A 20,512-nucleotide genomic window follows, 5' to 3' on the forward strand; every position below is an offset into this window, starting at 1 on the left:
TGTAATGAGGTTCTGCATCTCAGGATACAAATTTGATGTCCTGGATAACAAGGGCTGACCTTGAGAAGCTGAGAGCTGATAAAAGATTTCTCACTGCCAGGGTGACATTTTTTCTGTTTTCATGAAGGAGGGTCTCAGAGAAGGAGAGTATCCGTCAGAGGAAGAGGGGCGTTTCCATAGGGCTGGGAAGGTGATTCTACAGAAATGAATTGTGTTGCCTTTACAAGGGAAAAGAAGCCGAGATAAGCAATGCAAGAGAAACACCACCCAGTCTTAGAAAAGAGGGCAACTGTTTTGTGGCTTATCAAAAAATTATTTTAAAGAAGCTGTATAAGCAGCAATCAATTGTTACTGCCAACTTTTGCCTTGGTCTTTGCTGGTGTTCCTGTACATAGAACTGATTAGTGGGTTTACATTTTTCAACCCAAGGACCACATTACTTTGATGCTAGCCTTCTAGGGCCACCCACACACTCTCTTACACAGAATTCCTAGAATTTCATAGATTTGGGGGGGGGGTGTCTTTTTTTAAAGAAATGCCTTTTTTGTTTCTCATAGCCACAGCGGAGGCATGGCTATGGGAGCATCTGTGATGAGATCCTGCACATCTCTGTTCACATATGAAGATCTAACTGGTAGGGCATTATTTTTTTTAAAAAGGCAACAGATTGCTCATTCCAATAATCCAAATACCGATCCAAACTAGACACATGAACAAACTTTCCCCTGGATCTTTTAAAATTACCTTTATTAAAGTTTTCAGCAGATAAAGTGACTGATGAGAAAGTAACAACAGCAATGAGGACCTTGAGACAAATTGAAAAGGGCATTTCCTATTACGCTGACTTCAGTCAGCAGCTTCACTTGAAGATTCATGCTGCTACTCCAACCCCTTCATTCAGAGTCCTGGTTCTTAAGAGTGCTTAATTTGCACAAATGAGGGGTAGCAGAATGAGAAGCAGAGCTGTTCACTGTGTGAGTATACGTCATCAGCTCATAAGGTTTCTTGGGAAATAGGATAGCACCTGGAAGAGGACCTAGCTGTGGGCATGAACTGAGAAGGGCTATTTAGCTGCTCCTCTGGAAAGTAGAGTGTCTTGTGAATCAAATCTTTGACTGCAGAAACATCATCTCCAGCTATGAAAGAAAGAGAAAGAGAGATACATACTGATGAGAAGTACTGGAGCCTTAGCAAGAATCCGTATGTGACTGGTTCTCCTATCAACATAATAACATATAAAAATGAATGTAGGAATTACCTCTTGTAATTCATATTCTGCCCTTCAGAAGTATGGCAGTGGTTTGTGGGAATCTCAGGCTGTATTCACAAGATTATCTTGCATCCAAGAGCTAGCTTTTTTGCAGCCAGCTGATCTAGAATTTATCTTGTGAACAGATTCAACCATTGATCTTTGCTGGACATCCAAATGCATGCTCAATCTATTCACAATATTGGTTCTATGATATGACAGCAAAAGATGGTCACTGTGTGCTCAGTAAGAGTCTTGGCATCCATTTCTAAAAGCTTCATGGAAAATTGGTATTTCATAGATTGCTGCCCATGAAATCTGTGCACAGAGGCAACATTCTCTGAATAACCAGATGTTTGGAACAGAAAGCAGGGGAAAGCTATTTCTTCGTGCCCTGCTTCATCAATTCCTAGAGGCATCTGGCTCACCGGTATCACAAAAAGACTGCTGAACTCCCAGCAAGGCAATTATTGTGCTCCATTTATTTCAGTTGCAGAGAAATGTTTTTAAGTGTACAGACAACACCTGCCCTCAGTTTAGAAGAAAGAGGCGTTCCTGTTTTCAGGGGACAAAACCTAGGAAGCTGCCTAGAGTCAGACCAGTAATGTCTGCACTGACTGGCAGCAGCTCTCCAATGCTTCAGATAGTGGCCATTCCCAGTCCCACCTGGAGATGCCAGGGACTGAATTTGGGACATTCTGCGTGCAAAGCATGTTCTACCACAGTGCTATGGCTCTTCTCAAAATCCATGTCCATCTCTAGAACTTCTGAATCTGTACCTACACATAACACTCTGAGCCCAAGGCAGAATGGAGGATAGAGGAAGAGACATGTCTACAACGGATGAAGACAGGGACCAAAATTGGAATGAGGAAGCCTAATTAACCCTAATAGTCATTTGTCCCTGCCTTGGGTGAATAGTGGAATATAACCCATATGTAGGTGGCTCAATATTCAACCAGGGAACTAATAATACATTCAGTCTGCTTTGTTAATTTAGCCCACTAACCTGGTTTTGAAAAATACTGAAATGTCTATAAACATCTGTAAACAGCAGGAGGGGGGAGTTACTAATGCGTGTTTTAAATGCTTTGCATAAATATAATCATAGAATTTGGCAATTTTAGGGTACAATTCTAAATTTGCTGCTTATGGTTCTTTTCCCTTTCTTTCATCTCTTTCTGTCCTATTTATTACACCATCTTCAAGTTATATGAGGCTTGGGACATACCCACACCCAGCTGGAGTAGGAGATCTTTGTATTCAGAGTTACTCTCTAGTATCTTCAGCAAACTGGTAGATTCCATTCTCTCCAACTGCACATCCCAATAGATGTAGATCTTTTGGTTGAAACTGACGTATACCAGGCAAGGGCTATTGCAGCCTCCTTTGCAGGCATAGAGACCTAGAGAAGTGAAAGCAGCCATCAAAGGAGAGGGAACTCCAGAAGCGCATTAGTGAGATGAGGCACCACCCAGCTAAGATCCAGCACTCTCCAAACCTTAAGATCTCTCTTTATTGAGTCAACCAATTCCCCATAATTCTCATAAGGAGGTTTGTGTGAGATGCAGTGAAGTGCATGTCCACATGCCTCTAAAAGCACTTCACAGATTTAAACCTCTACAGTGCCTAAATATGTTGATTTCCATTAAAGTTAATGATTTAGTTCAGATTTACCACAATTTATTTTAAACCTTGCCACTGCACCACACTCCCTAATCAAGTCTTGAAGAGCAGAGAGCAAAATGCCTGTGTTTGATGTGTAGAGTGTTCATAAATTTATTTAGAAGTGTTTCATTATTTGATTATTCTCTTTGTGAGTTGAAGTATAATTTAATTTGGTGTCAGTCTGGCTGAAAAATGCCTTGCCAGCAATGTATTCACCTTGGCTCTAGCTTCATAGTAGATCTGCTGGGGATATAGAAGAGCCTTCTGCATACTCTAGCAGATCTAATTTGGAGCATCACTTCTTAGATAATGAAATCCTCTCCATCCCAACTTCCTTTCTTGTAACATGAATCCATTGCTTTGGGCCCTACCCTCTGGAGCACAAGAAAACAAGCTTGCCCATTTTTCATGGGACAGCCCTTTAGATATTTGAAGATGGCTATTCCTATCTCCTCTCAGTCTCCTCTTTTCCAGGCTAAACATACCCAACTCCCTCAACCGTTCCTCCTTAGGCTGGATCATCTTGGTTGCCTTCCTCTGCACACGTTCCAGCTTGTCAACATCCTTCTTAAATTGTGGTGCCCATTATTGGACACAGTATTCCAGGTGTGGCCTGACCAAGGCAGAATAGAGTGGGACCATTACCTCCCTTGATCTGGACACTATACTTCTGTTGATGCAGCCTAGAATAGCATCATATTTTTTTGCTGCTGTATCACATGGATGAATCGTTAAGCTTGTGGTCTACTAAGACCCCTAGATAAATTCCCTTCCTTTCATCTATAGCAGTCTTTCCCAACCTTAGGTCCTGAGACCTTGCTAGACTACAGTTTCTGTCATGCCTGACCCTTGGCTATGCTAAATGGAGCAGTCTAACAACTACAAGAAGAAAAAGAATGCAAGGGGAAAAGCCTCACAGGACAAATTAGGATGCTCTGCCAGGCCTAATGGGCACATAGATGCATCCATCTAGCCCATAACTGTCTATTTTCGCTGGCAGTAGCTCTCATAGGTCTTGGAAGGTGTCTTTTCAGTCCTCCTAACTCTGGAGATCCTTTTTAACAAGGAATACGAGAGGCTGAACTAGGGAGAGTGCTGCTGAGCTCCTGTAGTGGGCTCCCCATAGGTATCTGGTTGCCACTGAGAGAAGCCAGTGCTGGACTAGATAGGCTTTTAGTCTGATCCAAAGGGGCTCTTCTTATGTTATGAAAGCTGGATGTGAAACTCTATCACTGAGCTATGTCTACCTGACTGAAAGTAGAAGAGTCCAGCAGAAAGCTTTTCTCATGAACATACGAAGCTGCCTAATAGCGAGTCAAGCTACTGATTCATCTAGCCCAGTAATGTCTACTCTACCTTGCAGTGACTCCCCAAAGTCTTAGTGGTCTTTCCAAGTCCTACTACCTGAGACCCCTTCACTGGAGATGATAGGGAATGAAGCTGGGACCTTCTGTAGGAAAAAAGTGCTCTACCAATGAGGTAGGAACACTTTATCACATACGATAATCAGTTATTTCCCACGCCTGTGGATCTGCTGATAGGGAAGCAGCTCACCTGCACAGAAGGCACTCACATTTTCATCTACTTGGAACCTAGCCACAGTGCGGCCGTGGTCTATGATGTACGTCTGTCCATCCCAAGCGCAGGCAATCACCTCCTCATGGCCATTTCCCTAAGGGTTCAAAATTTTCTGATTAGCAGAAGTTCCCTGTGGTAGGTAGAAATCCCATCAACCTCTGTGAGCAATGCTCATACATGTTTTCAGCTGGCCCCAGCTTGTCACTAACATTAGATAAAGGAGGTTGATGCAACAAGACAAGAAACTAGCCTAATGAATATAGCCAGTCTAGATTCCTGGTTTTTTTATATATTAGGCTTATATACCGCCCTTCATCATAAGATCTCAGGGTTGTTCATGAGATAAAAATAGATTCCCAAAGGATATAGTGGCCGCAAAACATTATGGGGAGTGGAAATAGAACAGTCAACTTTATAGCTCCCTGGGTCAACACCAGATATTCATGCAACCAGCTCTTTTGCTGGCTAAAGTTTACAGGAGCCGAAGGAATGGATTCAGAAGTACACTGTGTTGTTAACAGAGTTAAAACTAAGTAACTCAGCTTGTTCAGTGAGTGTATGAGTCATTCTTTGGAGCTTTATGAAGATGCTCTGAACTTTCTGAAGGAAAAGTGGTACGTAAGAGTCATAAACAAATGAATATAGAATCTCAGTTTAGACATTCGTCTTCTCATAAGCCATCAGAATAACAGAAATCTCTGTTTCCTGTAAGCGTTACTTGTTCAGACAAGTTCTCCAGGTACAAGTTGCTAAAATACCTCCTTTCAACCTTCCTTTGCACCATCTTGTTTAGAACAATGCAACTGCCTCTGCTGCTCATTCACCTAATAAAAATCTTGCTTCCCCACCCCCTTACTGGGGCATCAGTTCCTTCTCCCCTGAATCTAGCGAGAAAAATGAAGTGGGAGCCAGAAAGCTGGCAGCTGAGTGGGTCCAGTTTGCAACAAATCCCACCTCTGGGATTAAAATTATGAAATCGGTGAAAATTTAAAAGGGGGAGGGCTTAGATCTAGACATGAGCACAGGGGCACAGGATAGTAAGTCAGAGAGGCCAAAACACCACAAGTCAAAACAAAACTGTCAAAGACACTTGAAGAGAAAGACTATATACATGTGTTTAATGCTAGAAGGCAGTGGAAGACAGGAGTGCCTGGCGTGCTCTGGTCCATGGGGTCACGAAGAGTCGGACACGACTAAACGACTAAACAACAACAATGCTAGAAGCCTCTGAGCCAAGATGGGAGAAGTGGGGTGCTTGGTCTTTGGGGACAGCAATGATATAGTGGGCATAAAACAAACCTGGTGGAACAAAGAGAACCAGTGGGACAGTTATTTCTCTGGATATAAACTTTATAGGAAAGACATGGAAGGACGTACCAGAGGTGATGTCACTCTGCATGTCAAAGAGGGCATTGAGTCCACAAGCTAGAAATCCCACAAGAGGCAGACCCCTCCACAGGTGTGATATTGGGCCCCAAAAATAATTTAGTACTGAGGACATTCTGTTGTTGCCCTGATCAAATTGCTCAAGGACATCTTGAGAGGAAGAATGAATGCAAGGAAGCATCCAAAATAGGAATTGTAGTAATGGATGACTTTCGCTACTCTCACATAGACATATGAGTTTCAGTCATGAAAAAGAGGCACATTTATTAGATAACCTAAGCGATTGTGTCATAGAATCAACCAGAGGTGCAGCAACCCTGAACTTAAATCTCGAGTGGTGCCCAGGAATCTGGGTGAGTTGTAGGTGTTGTCAAACAAACTGGGATTAGTAAAACAAAGGAAGTCAAATCACTACAAAATGTGCAAAATGATTCATGTCAGGACAAAAAGATATTAATTTCATAGTACCACTCATGGACCTCATCTAGTGGTGATGAAGAGGATGGACCAAGTCCCCTTTGAGGAAAAGTTGCAGCATTTGGGACTTTTTAGTTTAGAGAAAAGACAAGTAGGAGGTGACATGACAGATGTTTATAAAATTATGAACAGCAGTAGATAAAGCAGATAAAGTTTCTCTCTCACATCACACTAGAACCTGTGGACATATAATGAAATTCAATATTGAAAGATTTAGCATAAATAAAAGAAAGTACTTCTTCGCACAGTTCATAGTTCAAGTATGAAACTCTCTCCCACAGGATGCAATGATGGCTTTAAAAGAGGATTAGACGAATCATGGAGGAGGTCTATCAATGGCTACTAGTCATGACTGAGGCAGTGCTCTGTCCCACAGTCAGAGGCAGCAGTGCTTCTGAATCCCAGTTGCTGGAAACCACAAGAGGGGAGAGTCCTCTTGTGCTCAGGTCCTGCCTGCAGGTGTCCCCCTGTGAGAACAGGGTGTTGGAGCAGATGGGACATTGACCTGATCAAATAAGCTCTTCCTACATTGGCACTTCCTACATTGGACACGGGTGGCGCTGTGGGTAAAAGCCTCAGCGCCTAGGGCTTGCCGATCGAAAGGTCGGCGGTTCGAATCCCCGTGGCGGGGTGTGCTCCTGCTGCTTGGTCCCAGCACCTGCCAACCTAGCAGTTCGAAAGCACCTCCGGGTGCAAGTAGATAAATAGGGACCGCTTACTAGTGGGAAGGTAAACGGCGTTTCCGTGTGTGGCTCTGGCTCGCCAGATGCAGCTTGTCACGCTGGCCACGTGACCCGGAAGTGTCTCCGGACAGCGCTGGCCCCCGGCCTCTTGAGTGAGATGGGTGCACAACCCTAGAGTCAAGACTGGCCCGAACGGCAGGGGTACCTTTACCTTTACATTGGCAGGGGTGGTGGCAATCTCTCCTCCAAAGGAGGTATGCCAATAGCGTGAACCTGGAGAATTTGTCTGACTTTGTACTACTAAAAGCAAATGACCTGGTTATTGCAAGCTAGAACAGAACTCACAGTAACATCCAGTTTTTCTAGAGCAAAAAGTTGGTGGTCAACCTGCACTGACCACAGTAGCTTGTCAGCTCCCTCCATCAGTTTCAGTGTCCCTACAGGGGAAAGAGAAAGTTCTATTTTTTTTAAATAATATTTATTACTTTTAAAAGTTACAAAAAAGGAGAAGAAAGAAAAAGAAAGACAAAAAAGAAGAAAAAAACAAAAGAGAAGAAAAGCAAAAACAATACAATACAATATATAAACAATACAAACCCCAACCTGAACCCATTAAACTAAACACATAAATAAAGCAAAGCAAAAACAATTTAAAAACATCCCTCCTTTTCCATACCCTATCCTTCATTCCCTTGTTTCCTCGACTTCCTCACACCTCCCTTTTTGTATCCCACTTCTAGTACTTGTTTCAGCAAATCCTTTCCATCTTTCTCTATTTTCTATCATATTATAAATAACATATTTTTTAACCTTATTTCCCATTAAGGCTAAATTACTTATATGTACTTAACTTCTTATAGCATTTCTGCTAAATCCATAAAATATCATTCCACCATTTTTCTAGCAGTCATTACTTTTACAATATTTCTAAATATACACTTTAAATTTTCCAGTCTTCTTCCACCATCTCCTCTCCCTGGTTTCGGATTCTGCCAGTCCTTTCCGTCAGTTCCATATAGTCCATCAACCTGGAGATCTTATGTCCGAGGCTCTTAAATCTTTTCCAAGTCCCTTCTGCAGATCTTCTTCATATTCTTTAATGCTCAGGAGCAAATCTTGGGAAAACTCCAACCTAGCAGTACTTTTATTCCTTCTGGACAGTTCAGCCAAATTTCCATGGTTAAAACTAAAGTCCATAAAGAGTTTCAAGACGTATTTCAATATTTCCTCCAAATCTAGAGGCCCCCAAAACTTCAGGCTCCTCCAAACCCAAGCCCATGTCCCAAAAGTCAGTCAATCCCTGGATAGAGGGATCTTTCCAACTTTCCTTCTTCAGTCCAAGCTGGGATCCAATCCTCAAAATCTGACTTTTGCTAGATTCAATCATGAAAGACCTCAATTTATAATCCTCAATTTGCTTCTGAAAAACTAAGGATCCCGCTTGTACTACTTTAGGTTTCACAACAACAGCTTTCTCCTTTTCCTCCACCATTTGTTCTGCCAAGGTATATTCCTGTGCCAAGTCCTGAATTATTTCTGTATTAGTACTTGCTTTTTGACTCAAATTAGTCACTTTCTGATCCAAGTTATCGATTTTAAAAATCGTGTCATCTGTCTTTTTATGAAGCTGTTCCAGCGAGTAGTTTATCTTATATAATACAGTCACAATAGTTTCTCCTATCAACATTTTGAATGGTCCAAGGTCAATCTCTGGTTCTCAGAATTCTTATCTTGCAGCTGGAGATCTCCCTGTTACACTCCTGTAACAGTTTCACATGCTCCCTCTAGAGGGAAACAGTATCCACTTGTATCAATTCTTTCTAGCACAACTCGAGCAAATAAAAATAGTTTCGATTTTCAGTTACTTTTTCCTCCTTTTTTGAACGCAGAAGAGGACAATGGAAACAGTATCTTTCTTACTTTAGCTAGCTGTCAAATCCGTTCTGTCAATGAACATTCCCCAAACGTCATCTGGCAGCCCTTTTCCAGGTTCAGAGCAGTGGTAATTTGATTTTCACTCTCTCCTGCAGGCTCACTAGGTCCAAAACTTCCCCCCTCTTCTCCTGCTTCCAAGGGGGGTTTTGTATTTTTGACCGATGGAAATTTAATCCTTTGTCAAAAACTTTCAGAGACTTTAGCTTGTAGCGTATTTGCTTCAATCTATTTACAAAAGCGGAAGGCGGACTTCCTGTTTAGAACCTTCCCGCTTCGGTGCCAAATTAAAGTATTTCAAGATCCAATTTTCCGTTCTACTCACGGGTAGTTGTTTAAAATCCAATTGTCCACAGGAAAAAGTCAGCGCTCTCCGGCAGCAGCAATGCGGCTTCACTCCATGAAAGAAGCGGTCGATTCAAAGCACCGCGCCACTCACCCCACATCGCTCCGGATCCCCAAAACAGGGGTTCCCCGCGAGTAGGGGAGGCGCAAAGGGTGCCAGCCGAATCCCAAGTTCACAGGCTTCTCCCGCCTGTGATTTCAATGGGTCTCCGCCTTCGCCGTGGTGGTCAGACCCTGCTTTTCACAGAGCAACTTCCTCCCAATCGGAGGAGCTCCGCCATTACCGGAGGCGCCAACCCTTAAAGTTAAACAGAGTTCTAAACTAGCATAAAAGATAACCATTTTCTTCCATCCCTATGCTGTGCCACAGAGTTTATGTCAGAAACATTATTTTGGGTGCAGCAGATTCCCATTCCAATGTCTTTCATTATATTTGGCTTGACATGCACTTGATTTCATGTTTAGTACTCTGTGACTGGGGAAGCCTGTTTTGACTTCCTTTTTATAGACTGATTATTACTTAAGTTCAAGCTGTAGGTTGCTCCAGACATTGTAAGTGATAGCAATGAGGAAGAGGCATTAAGATGGTTTGCCTTGGAGATCATTATGATTTACTTAAGTCTCAAATGGATGTTCTCCCCCCCCCCTACGGCTGGTGGCCTTGTTGGGCCTCTGTCTCTCTCTGAAAAACCTGGGCACCCTCACCCAAAACACAGAAATCATTCATTTAGAAAGGCAAGGAAACAGTTGGGTAAAAGGCTAGAGCACAGGTTGTAGAAGATTTGTGATGCCTTCAACCAATCACAGGTGTTGAGCTCATGACAGAACACATATTCTATACAAAGTGTTCTTCTGCACAATGTCAGCCAGCTTTCCAAAGCGATGAGTGGCCTTTTATAATCTGGCCCAGGTGAGCCTTCAATAGATCACTGTGGCAAATCTGCAATACATTTTTCTGATAAGAACACTCACATCCATTCTGATTTAGATACCACAACTATAGCAGTCTATGAGGGACATGCCTTGGGCCTGCCTCCTTGTGATCTAACCACCCGTGGGGGTTGGTGAGCAGATCAGTTAATCATGAGAGAAAGAGAGGGTGGAATTTAAGTTGAAAGCTGACAGTTAACAGTCAGATAGGGATGGGTAAGGGCTGTCTCAGAGAGGGGAGGCAGGGATTGTCTGTGGGTTAGACAAGGACCTAGGTTAAACTAGGGACTTTCTGTCTGAGCAATTTAGATAGTGGCTATCTGTTAGAGTGAACAGATTGTGAAGCGGCTGTCAGTCAGTTAGGGACTGCCTAGATAGAAAAGGTTCAGTCTACCTGAGGGGAAGATCAGGAGGGGCTGAAGTGTTAAGACATTCATTAAGCATCACTGTTGAGAGTGCCTAAGCTACCACCTGTGAGTATAAAGAAGTTCCTCAGTTCCACAGTTGCTTAGACCACAAGATCTACCTACAGTTGCAACTTTAAGGTCAGCTATGCCTAGCCTGGTCTGAGATCGATCAAGGGTCAATAATAAACTGTCCTGTAGCCAAGAAGAAAAATACCTGACTTAAGCATGCTTTGTCCATGCACTTTCCAAGCCAATAGTGATGTAAGAGATCACACATTTCTGTGGTTTGTGTGTTTGCTACAATTGTATAAAAGTTTTGTGCATCCTTTGCTTAGAAATAAACTTTTCTACCTTTCTACCCTTTGTCCCTCGTCATTGGCCGGGGAGGGACAGCGTTTTGGACTTTTGTTCCTATAACAACACCTGTCACGCCACCTGCTTTTGCCTCTGGCCCCTAGATTATTGATGAGGCAATGCAGCTTTCAGGCTGAAAAAGGTTCCTCACCCCTGACCTTGAATGAGGCAATAATGCTACATAGGCATTGCCTTTTATTTCCAGAGCATTCTTCAGTTGCCTCAAGACTGTATCCACTCTCTTTCCTTCATCTTCAAGCAGGGTAATTGTGACATGTGAATGATGAAACAATTGAAGCAAATTGACTTCACCCTTCCTTAGTAAAATAGCTGTTATTTCAAAGTAACAGTGAGCCAAGATGACAGTTTTCAAAATGCACACAATAGAATCATTCTAAGCGGTATGGCATGTGCAAGACAGCTTTGACAAAATAAATTAAAACGCTAGCTAGAAATTAAATGCTGTCTTCCAAACTGGGATGTTAAGTTTTTCAGTCTATATTCCTTCTAATATTCCTGGATGTGATGGTTGCACTAGAGCATGGGTAGGCAAACTAAGGCCCGGGGGCCGGATCTGGCCCAATCGCCTTCTAAATCCGACCCACGGATGGTCTGGGAATCAGGGTGTTTTTACATGAGTAGAATGTGTCCTTTTATTTAAAATGCATCTCTGGGTTATTTGTGGGGCATAGGAATTCGTTCATTATTATTATTATTTTCAAAATATAGTCCGGCCCCCCACAAGGTCTGAGGGACAGTGGACTGGCCCCCTGCTGAAAAAGTTTGTTGACCCCTGCACTAGAGGAAATATTTCTAAGGGCTCCTTCAGACAACCTATTTATTTGGTTCTCACTCTGATTTGCTTGCATGAAGCTTATACAGTGGTTAAACTATCTCCAGTCTTTACTGAACGTTTGTTCCAATTTGTTTATGGGATGGTTGCACAACAATGAGAAATCATTCTGTTTTGTTTGTGGGATGTTTACATGTCTTCTTGTTAATCATTTGTTTATTCCACACTTTCCAATGCATTTCTCCATCACTTTCTTGTTCTTTTTAATGAATTTGTTGCATTAGGGCAACAGGGCCCTTTAACCTACTTTAATTGTGCAAATCAAGATTTCTGGCATGTACTTGAATCTCTCCTGCAAAATAGTGATAATCTGGAAGTACCTTAAGTAGTCTCCAGAATTAAAATGTTTTGAGACAGTTTCTGTTTTGGGGTTGATTGCTAATTTGCAGTTTCTTAACCATGAAAGCTATTTCAGCTCAGGCCCCAAATCCTTTGTAGATTCCTTTCCAGGAAACCAAGAGGGCTTACCATCCAAGGTGCAGAGTGCAAACAGACCTGAGCCAGCGTGCTTCTTGGAAGTCCCTGCAAAGACAGAACCCAAGTTGGGAAAGCAGCAGAGCCAAACCTTCAAGTGCAGCATTTTGTTTCGATTACTGCCTCTCTAAGTGTTTTCATCCCTCAAAATTACAAAGCAGAAAACATATGATAGAACTCTTGTATTTTTACTGAGTCGAAAGCCTGGAAAATCCCCCCCTCCACCCCATCTCTGAGAAAACAGGAGCCTCTTTCTACCCACCCTTATGAAAACTAATGGAGGAAGGTGCTCCATTAGTTCTTCAGATTGAGTAAAAGATGTGGTGGAAGCAAAATACTGTATGTGAAGTGCTCTGAACATTCCAAGAGTTCTATGTAAATTTTAAGTCAGCCTCTCCACAATCCGTTTTCACCCTGTGACATGCTGACTTCGCTGGGCCAAAGCTGAGAGGAGGAGGAGGAGTGCTAGTCACAGGAGGAATGAGGCTGCAATTGTGCAGGGGTTAGAATGAGAATCCAGTAGAACAAAAGTATGTCTGTGTGAGAGCAGGTTTGGAAAGAGGAACAGCAGCTGCACAGAAAAGTTCTAGGTGAGCAACCTGCCTTAGGTGCAAAGATGGAACCTAACTAGACCATGCAGCCTTGAACTCTTCTCCACACAAATCCACTCTATTTCCTCATTTTTACCAAGGCCAGAATTTCTTCCACTTACCTCTGCCAATGCTGCCAATGAGGTGGGTCGAAACATTCTTGTTGTGAATTCTACCTGATGTCTGATGGAGAATGACATCCCGAACTGGGGCTTCCCTAGAAGAAAGCAAAGCCTGAAGGGATATCTGGTTGTGAGAGCAGTAACATCTTGGAGTCTCATACTCTTAACTAGATTTGATGTTGTTAAATGACTCTTGTCAAAATGTGGGTCTCCTGCATATCTGTAAAGGGGTAGTTGGGTAAACAGAAGTAACATTTAAAGTGGATGAGTGGCAAGTCTTAGCAGAGACACAGAATTCTTTCCCTGCGTTACAGGTATGATAACCTTCTTTCTACCAAATCCCCAAAATATGTTAGGTTAGCAAACTTTTGTGTTGATGTTCATCTATCATTGAGCTTTGAAAAAGCATTGAGAATAAGCAGCTCCAAGCTGCCCTCTACTTGTTCACTGCATCAGCAGGCGAAGATGCCTAAAACATTATGCCGCCTGTTCTGATGCTTATATCTTTGTAAACCCAAGGTACTAAAGGAGCCTGTGGATGTAATCTCAAAGTCTCTGTCTATAATCTTTGAGAATTCTTGGAGAACTGGTGGCGTCCCTGCAGACTGGAAGCAGGCAAATGCTGTCCTCTTCTTCAAAAAGGGGAAAAAGAAGACCCAGATAACTACCAACCAGTCAGCTTGACATTGATACCAGGAAAAGGCCTAGAACAAATAATTAAACAGTCAGTCTGTGAGCACTTAGAAAAGGATGCTGTGATTACTAAGACCCAGCATGGGTTTCTCAAAAACAACTTATGTCAGATGAATCTCCTTTCTTTTCTTTTTTTGATAGAGTTACAAGCTTGGTGGATCCGAGGAATGCTGTGGATTTAGAGTATCTTGATTTCAGTAAGGCTTTTGACAAAGTCCCCCATGATCTTCTTGCAAAGAAGCTGGTAAAATGTGGGTTAGACGAAGTAACTGTCAGGTGGATTTGTAGCTAGTTGACTGACCAAACCCAATGAGTGCTCACGAATGGTTCCTCATCATCCGGGAATGAAAGGAATTTCTTACAGTAGTACCTCAGGTTAAGTACTTAACTCGTTCCGGAGATCCGTTCTTAACCTGAAACTGTTCTCAACCTGAAGCACCACTTTATCTAATGGGGCCTCCTGCTGCCGCCGCCGCACGATTTCTGTTCTCATCCTGAAGCAAAGTTCTTAACCTGAGGTACTATTTCTGGGTTAGCAGAGTCTGTAACCTGAAGCGTATGTAACCTGAAGTGTATGTAACCCAAGGTACCACTGTATTGTGAATTTCTATTCCCAGTCTCCTGGAGGACAGCCTTAACACTGGGATGCCTCCTCCCCTCTGACTGGACGGGCAGGGTCACATGTAGATCCTTGTCGGGAGAATTGTCATCTTCCACTCTCCAGACTGGCTGGCCAAGCAGGAATAAAACACCTCCCCGTTCATTGCCACCACGCAGAAATGCTCCTTCTGGAATCCCAAGCTGCCTGGTGTTTCCAGAGAAGATTCACTTGTAGCCTCATGGCTTCATGGAATGAAGATGGACATGAATAATGTTGGAGGCACAGTACCTCGCTCCCTGGGCAACCTCACCTCCTGGTATTCCATAAGGAGATATGGTCCTATGTATGTCTCTCCTAGCATGGTGGGTGCTATCAGTAACTATGCCAGTAATTATGGCCAACTGATGTCTGTTTGGGCCTAACATTGCCTGCTATTTTATTCCTTCTGCTTCCAAAATTCTTGCACCCGGGTCCCATGCTTAAATTTAAAACACAGCAACATGGAAAGTTTCTTTAGTTTGGCAAACACTCGTAAAAAGTGAAACAGGGGAATCCCCACAAGTAGATTTTTCTATCAAACTTCTGACTGAATAATACATAGCCATATAGTTATGATTTTGATGGCAAAAAAAATGTTCAGGCTTTGTAACAGAACACTAAATAAACCCAAAGGAGGCATTCAGCTAAATAGTTCTGTTAGCTCAAGCATTATTATTTTTTGCGCTACACAACTTCCCGCCCCTCCTCTCCCTGCATGCCTTCCACGATCTTTTCCAGAAAGTTGGGGGGAATCCAGAACATAATTGAGGCGAAATGTGGGGAGAGCAGGGGAGAGGAAGTTCCCCTGTGCAGTCCAAAGTCCATTAGCAACTGTTTAGTTGGATACTGCTCCAGGCCATTTTAATCATGAAGCTGTTCCTGCAGCTCCATAATATAAATAGAAACGGTTAGACTGTCTTGCTCTGCCCCACTGGATTCCAGTAGTCTCACCTGCTAGCTGCTGAACTGTCTATCCTCTCTGTCGGAGACTGCTGCTCTGCTTTCCAAGTACACAGTAAGACTGCATAACCACACCCAGGCTGGGACACCATCATCTCAGGAGAACAGTCTGAGCCTGGATTTACAGATAGACTATCCACCTATTTTAGCCGAGAGAGAAAATGGAACCCAAGTAACTGGTTAAACCACCACTTGCCGTTGCTGAATGAGCTGACTACCATGCATTTAAACATGTCACTGTCTCCCCTATTCTCAAAAAAGCCACCCCTTAACCCATCTTTCTTCTCCAAGTACCACTCCATTTCCCTTCTTGCTACCTTTCAGCTCCCAACTCCTGCAGCATGCTGCTCACACCTGCTCTCTCAGCCCTCTCGCCTCCAGTCCTGTCCAGTCTGGTTTCTACTCCTTCCACAGCACTGGACCAAGGAGGTAATGAATGCTTTTCTAAAAGGATGGTCCCAAGGTGTCTGAAAGAGGCAGGAGCCCATTCCTTAAGAAACCCTCATTAGATCCTAAAGACTTGAACTATAGGCCGATTGTAAATGGCCCCTTCCCGGGCAAAGGCACTCTTGGATGAAGCTGATTATCAGAAACCTACCTGTCCCTCCAGCAACCACTTTTTGAGTAGCACCAACTGCCCTGTGATATTCTCTGAACTCTCAGATGTGTCTTCCCAGCGAAAGGCTCGCACCACACGGTCTGTATATCCCACCACCAATTCACTCTTTCCATCTCCATCTGCAGAAAGCAAAATACAGCTTAAGGCTTGTGTGTTGGCAGAATGCCGCAATGTGCATATGGGGATAAGGTGGGTGGGGTGGAAAAAGGCAGAGAAAATAAAAAGTGGGAGTGGAAGATGAGATCCTGCTGTTTTCTCCTTTGGTACCTTTTAAAGGGTAGACACCAACAACTCACCAGTAGGTGGATAGCTCTCACTCAGCTGCTGAATACTTTCATGAAATCTGCTCCTTAAATCTTACAGGCCTAAACCATAGCATCTTAGCTATCTATGATTTACTCATAAATGAGCTGACGGACCTCTCTAACAGTTTAAAACACTGGGGAGCCACAGTCGAACTTTTCTAATTTTAAGGGATGGTTTGATCATGACTGCAACATTGGGGGGGGGGAGCCCTCACTGCCAAGTTCAACTAAAAATAAAAAAATATTTCCTTAAAAACCCCTAGTACAAGTGCTTAATTTGCATTATTATTTCTGCAGGCTGAGATTTGGTCTTACATTTGTTCTTTCTCTGTCTCAAGTTGCAGAAGAACACTCACGGCTTCAGAAAGACAGAGAAGTTCTTTGGTTTTTCTTCTTCTTCCTCATTGGCTTGTGTCAGTTTTCCCACCCACTCACACTGAATTTCCTATGCTCTATGAAGCCCTTGTACTGCATGTTGCCATTGCTCACCAATGTCACTAATCAGCATAACTTTGGTGTTGGCAGGAATGTGCTGCTTGAATCCAAGCTTCTGGTCTTCTGCTGTTGGGAGTTCATGGTGGCCTGAGGCATCAAGGTGCTTGGTGGACGGAGTGAGATCAAAGAGATGAAACCACCCTTCAGCACTCACAGCAACAACCACATTCTGACAGAGAAATGTATGGATAAATAAGAGGTGGTAAGACAGAGAGGATAACATGAGCAATGAGGCAACTGACACTCATAACGATAAGCTCCATGCATTAAAAAAGTATTGGGCAAACCCATAGGCAGTGATGGAGAACAAATTTATTAATGATTTTTAATGACACCCCATAACTGGAGTCCTCTGGACTGCTTACAATAAAAATGTTAAAATACAATCAAAAAATAAAAAGGCAACATCAAATTAGGCGGCAGAGAAACAGCAAGACCTAATTGTGGACAGGCTTTAAGGTTCAACCTTCCAGGTAATAGTGCTTATTTATGTATTCATTCATAGGCATTAACATACCACTTAATATTTTAAGTATCTCCAAGAAGTGTACAGTCTAAAAATAACAAAAACACAACCTAGAACCAGTAAAACAGCAATATAAAAAGACACAAAATGAAAACATATAAAACAGTCATTATTAAATGACAGAAAATATTTATTGCATATTTACTATATGCAATTCCCTTCCAATTTTATCAGTGACACAGCATGTATAGAATTTAGTAGTCTCTTGTTTCATAAATCATCTGCCCTTAAAACCACAGGGCTGCTCATCCTGCTCCAACACGCTCAGTCATCCAAAGCTCTCCTGCTCCTGCACTACCACCCCATCCTTTCTTCCTTATGCCTCAAACTGCCTCACCTCTCACTTCCTCCAAGTTCCCCCCTAACTCCACCACTGGAACACCTTCCTCATCCCCATTCCGTACTGCAATTAATTTAACTGACATAATTGCCTTTCCCCCTTTTTCTACCCTGCCTACATTTCTCCCCGCTTTCTGGGCCAACTCCTTTGTGTCTATTTTCTAAATTATAAGACCCTCAAGAAAGGCACTCATCTTTTAAGTGCCTTGTTATTTATATAATGCCGTATCTGCTGTGGCTGCTCCCAGACCTTGGAACTCCCTCCCTAGAGAAGTTACCGTATTTTTTGCACCATAACACTCACTTTTTTCCTCCTAAAAAGTAAGGGGAAATGTCTGTGCGTGTTATGGAGGGAATGCCTACGGGTGGCATGCCTACGGATTTTCCTCCTCTAAAAACTATGTGCGTGTTATGGTCAGGTGCGTGTTATAGAGCGAAAAATATGGTAATTGGCTCCCTCCTTGTTGGCCTTCAACCGAAGGCCAACTGAAGACCTTCTTCTTCTGAGAACTGTTGTGAGTAGCTGGACGTTGGAAGGAGCTAATCCCTTTCATGAAAATAAATCACCCTTTGGGTGAGGTAATCATAGATGCAAGGTCAAATGAGCCAGTTGCTGTAGTAACGGCTCAGAGCCCTGACTTTATCTGTGACTGATGTATGTCATCTAGTTGTACTGTTCAGTCTGTCTTGTTTAGTGGGTGTGGGTTATATAGAGTCTATATCTGTATGTATCAGTTGGGAAAGATGGAGGGCACAAGGAGAAGGGGACGACAGAGGACAAGATGGTTGGATAGTGTTCTCGAAGCTACCAGCATGAGTTTGACTAAACTGCGGGAGGCAGTGGAAGACAGGAGTGCCTGGCGTGCTCTGGTCCATGGGGTCACGAAGAGTCGGACACGACTAAACGACTAAACAACAACAACATGTATCAGTAAATATCTGTATCTGAAAAGCCTCCAACTTTTCCATGTATAGCTTTGTCCAGAGCTATTTGCTGAACATATTACCATATTTTTCGCTCTATAGGACCCACTGGACCATAGGACACACCTTGTTTTAGAGGGGGAGAACAAGAAAAAAAAAATCTCCCCCTCTCTGCTCAGCACCCTTTCAGCAAAGCAGCAGGAGAAAGGGAGCCCCTTCCATTTCTCCTCCTGCTTGACTGAAGGGGCGCTGTGCAGCTCTCCCTCTCTGCTGAAGCCAGGAGAGTCTGGCTATCCCTGAAGCCTGTGGAGCGCAGCACAAGTTCCCGCTGTGCTCCGCAGGCTTCAGGTTCCTTTTGCTGAAGCCGGGAGAGCAAGACTCTTCCGGCTTCAGCGAAAGGAACCCGAAGCCTGCAGAGCGTAGCGGGAACTCGCGCTGCACTCTCCCGGCTTCAGCAAAAGAAACCCGAAGCCCGCAGAGCATGAAGGGAGCGCTCCCTCAGCACTTTGCTATTGCTGAAGCCAAGCAACCTGAATTCACTCCATAGGACGCACACACATTTCCCTTTAATTTTTGGAGGAGAAAGAGTGCGTCCTATAGAGTGAAAAATACGGTACTTCTACAATAGTAAAAGATTTGAACCTTACTTTGTTTTTGTGTGGCGACTGGTACTGTGAACACTTCCACTGTGTGTGTGTATCTTATATCAAATTTCCAACAGAACTGATTGTTTTTAATGAAGAGGTTGTTGCTGTGCTGTTCTTATTGTAATTATGTTTTTAACAAATCTCATGGCTGTGTGTGTGTGTGTGTTTTAATGGTTGGGATTTTTCTTTGCTTTTAGCTGTTCTTATTTTCTGTAAGTCACCTTGAGTCCCTGTCAGGGAAAAAGGTGGGCTATAAATTAATTATCATCAATATGCAACCCTTATTTCAGTCTCATTCTAAGGTTCAACATTGTTACGGGGAAGTAATTCCCAGTACTGTATTTCTATGGAAATGTACATAAGATTTCAGTGTTTATTCCCAACATTTTCACAACAATATGAAATACCATATTTTTTGCTTTATAAGACTCACTTTTTCCCTCCTAAAAAGGGGAAATGTGTGTGCGTCTTATGGAGCGAATGCCGGCTGCGCAGCTATCCCAGAAGCCAGAACAGCAAGAGGGATTGCTGCTTTCACTGCGCAGTGATCCCTCTTGCTGTTCTGGCTTCTGAGATTCAGAATATTTTTTTTCTTGTTTTCCTCCTCCAAAAACTAGGTGCGTCCTGTGGTCTGGTGCGTCTTATAGAGCGAAAAATACGGTATATCACTTTTCTTGCCATTTGACAGTGGCCGACTTGTTCAATGTTTGAGCCCAATGTTGAGGAACTCATTATCCTTCTTCTCTCCCAGAATTGCAGGAAGAGTTTGAGGTTATTTAGTAGTATATCAGCAAAGAAATAGCACATAAATACAAGCTGTGAATATTTTTTTACCTTTCCTTTATTACATACATCCCCAACACCAACACAAGTAAGCTGGAAGAAAGACAGAAAGCATTTTTAAAAAATAAGTATAACACTTTTCAGTTTAAAAATCCTTAACTAACAAGAAGGGAAAGGTGGTAAAGACAGATAATCAATGCAAATAAATAAAACTATAAGCACTAAATTCTAATGGAGCTCAAGGACAAGCAGCCTTACTCTCTGCCATTTTTACCTGGAAATCCTCTTTGGGACTGTCAGTCAATCAGCTACAAATCCACCTAATGGTAACATTGCCTAACCAGCATTTCTCTGCAAGAATATCAAGGGGGACTTTGTCAAAAACCTTCCTAAACTCAAGTTAGTGATGGTCTGAAGGTACATCAAGATGGAGACAGGCTGGAGTTTGCTAAGTCGCTATCAGATCCAGTAACAAAACAATTAAATGGCATCTATGAAGATTGAAACTTGAACTGAGAAACCTGTTTTTACAC

The 20,512-nt window shown here is 42.8% G+C and overlaps 1 protein-coding gene across 6 annotated transcripts in view; it reads right to left on the minus strand.

The window, feature by feature from the left end:
* Window positions 1–122: 122 nt before the first annotated feature.
* Window positions 123–20,512, minus strand: part of ITFG2 (integrin alpha FG-GAP repeat containing 2) — a 24,226-nt gene continuing 3,836 nt past the window's right edge. For 3 of the 6 annotated variants that reach the window (XM_053403957.1, XM_053403959.1, XM_053403960.1), the window contains exons 3-12: window positions 20,031–20,072; window positions 16,755–16,929; window positions 15,940–16,079; window positions 15,333–15,481; window positions 13,049–13,143; window positions 12,331–12,384; window positions 7,387–7,478; window positions 4,472–4,589; window positions 2,481–2,654; window positions 731–1,136 (exon numbers count right to left, since the gene is read on the minus strand). In XM_053403957.1, the coding sequence (XP_053259932.1) occupies window positions 994–1,136; window positions 2,481–2,654; window positions 4,472–4,589; window positions 7,387–7,478; window positions 12,331–12,384; window positions 13,049–13,143; window positions 15,333–15,481; window positions 15,940–16,079; window positions 16,755–16,929; window positions 20,031–20,072 (1,182 nt within the window). In that variant the 3' untranslated portion in view covers window positions 731–993. Of the gene's footprint in view, window positions 219–730; window positions 1,137–2,480; window positions 2,655–4,471; window positions 4,590–7,386; window positions 7,479–12,330; window positions 12,385–13,048; window positions 13,144–15,332; window positions 15,482–15,939; window positions 16,080–16,754; window positions 16,930–20,030; window positions 20,073–20,512 lie in introns of those variants that run through there. The other 3 variants (XR_008332283.1, XR_008332284.1, XM_053403958.1) reach the window with 3 other exon arrangements.

Source organism: Podarcis raffonei, chromosome 9 (genome assembly GCF_027172205.1).
Source record: "Podarcis raffonei isolate rPodRaf1 chromosome 9, rPodRaf1.pri, whole genome shotgun sequence".
In the NCBI taxonomy this organism is placed as follows: Eukaryota; Metazoa; Chordata; class Lepidosauria; order Squamata; family Lacertidae; genus Podarcis; species Podarcis raffonei.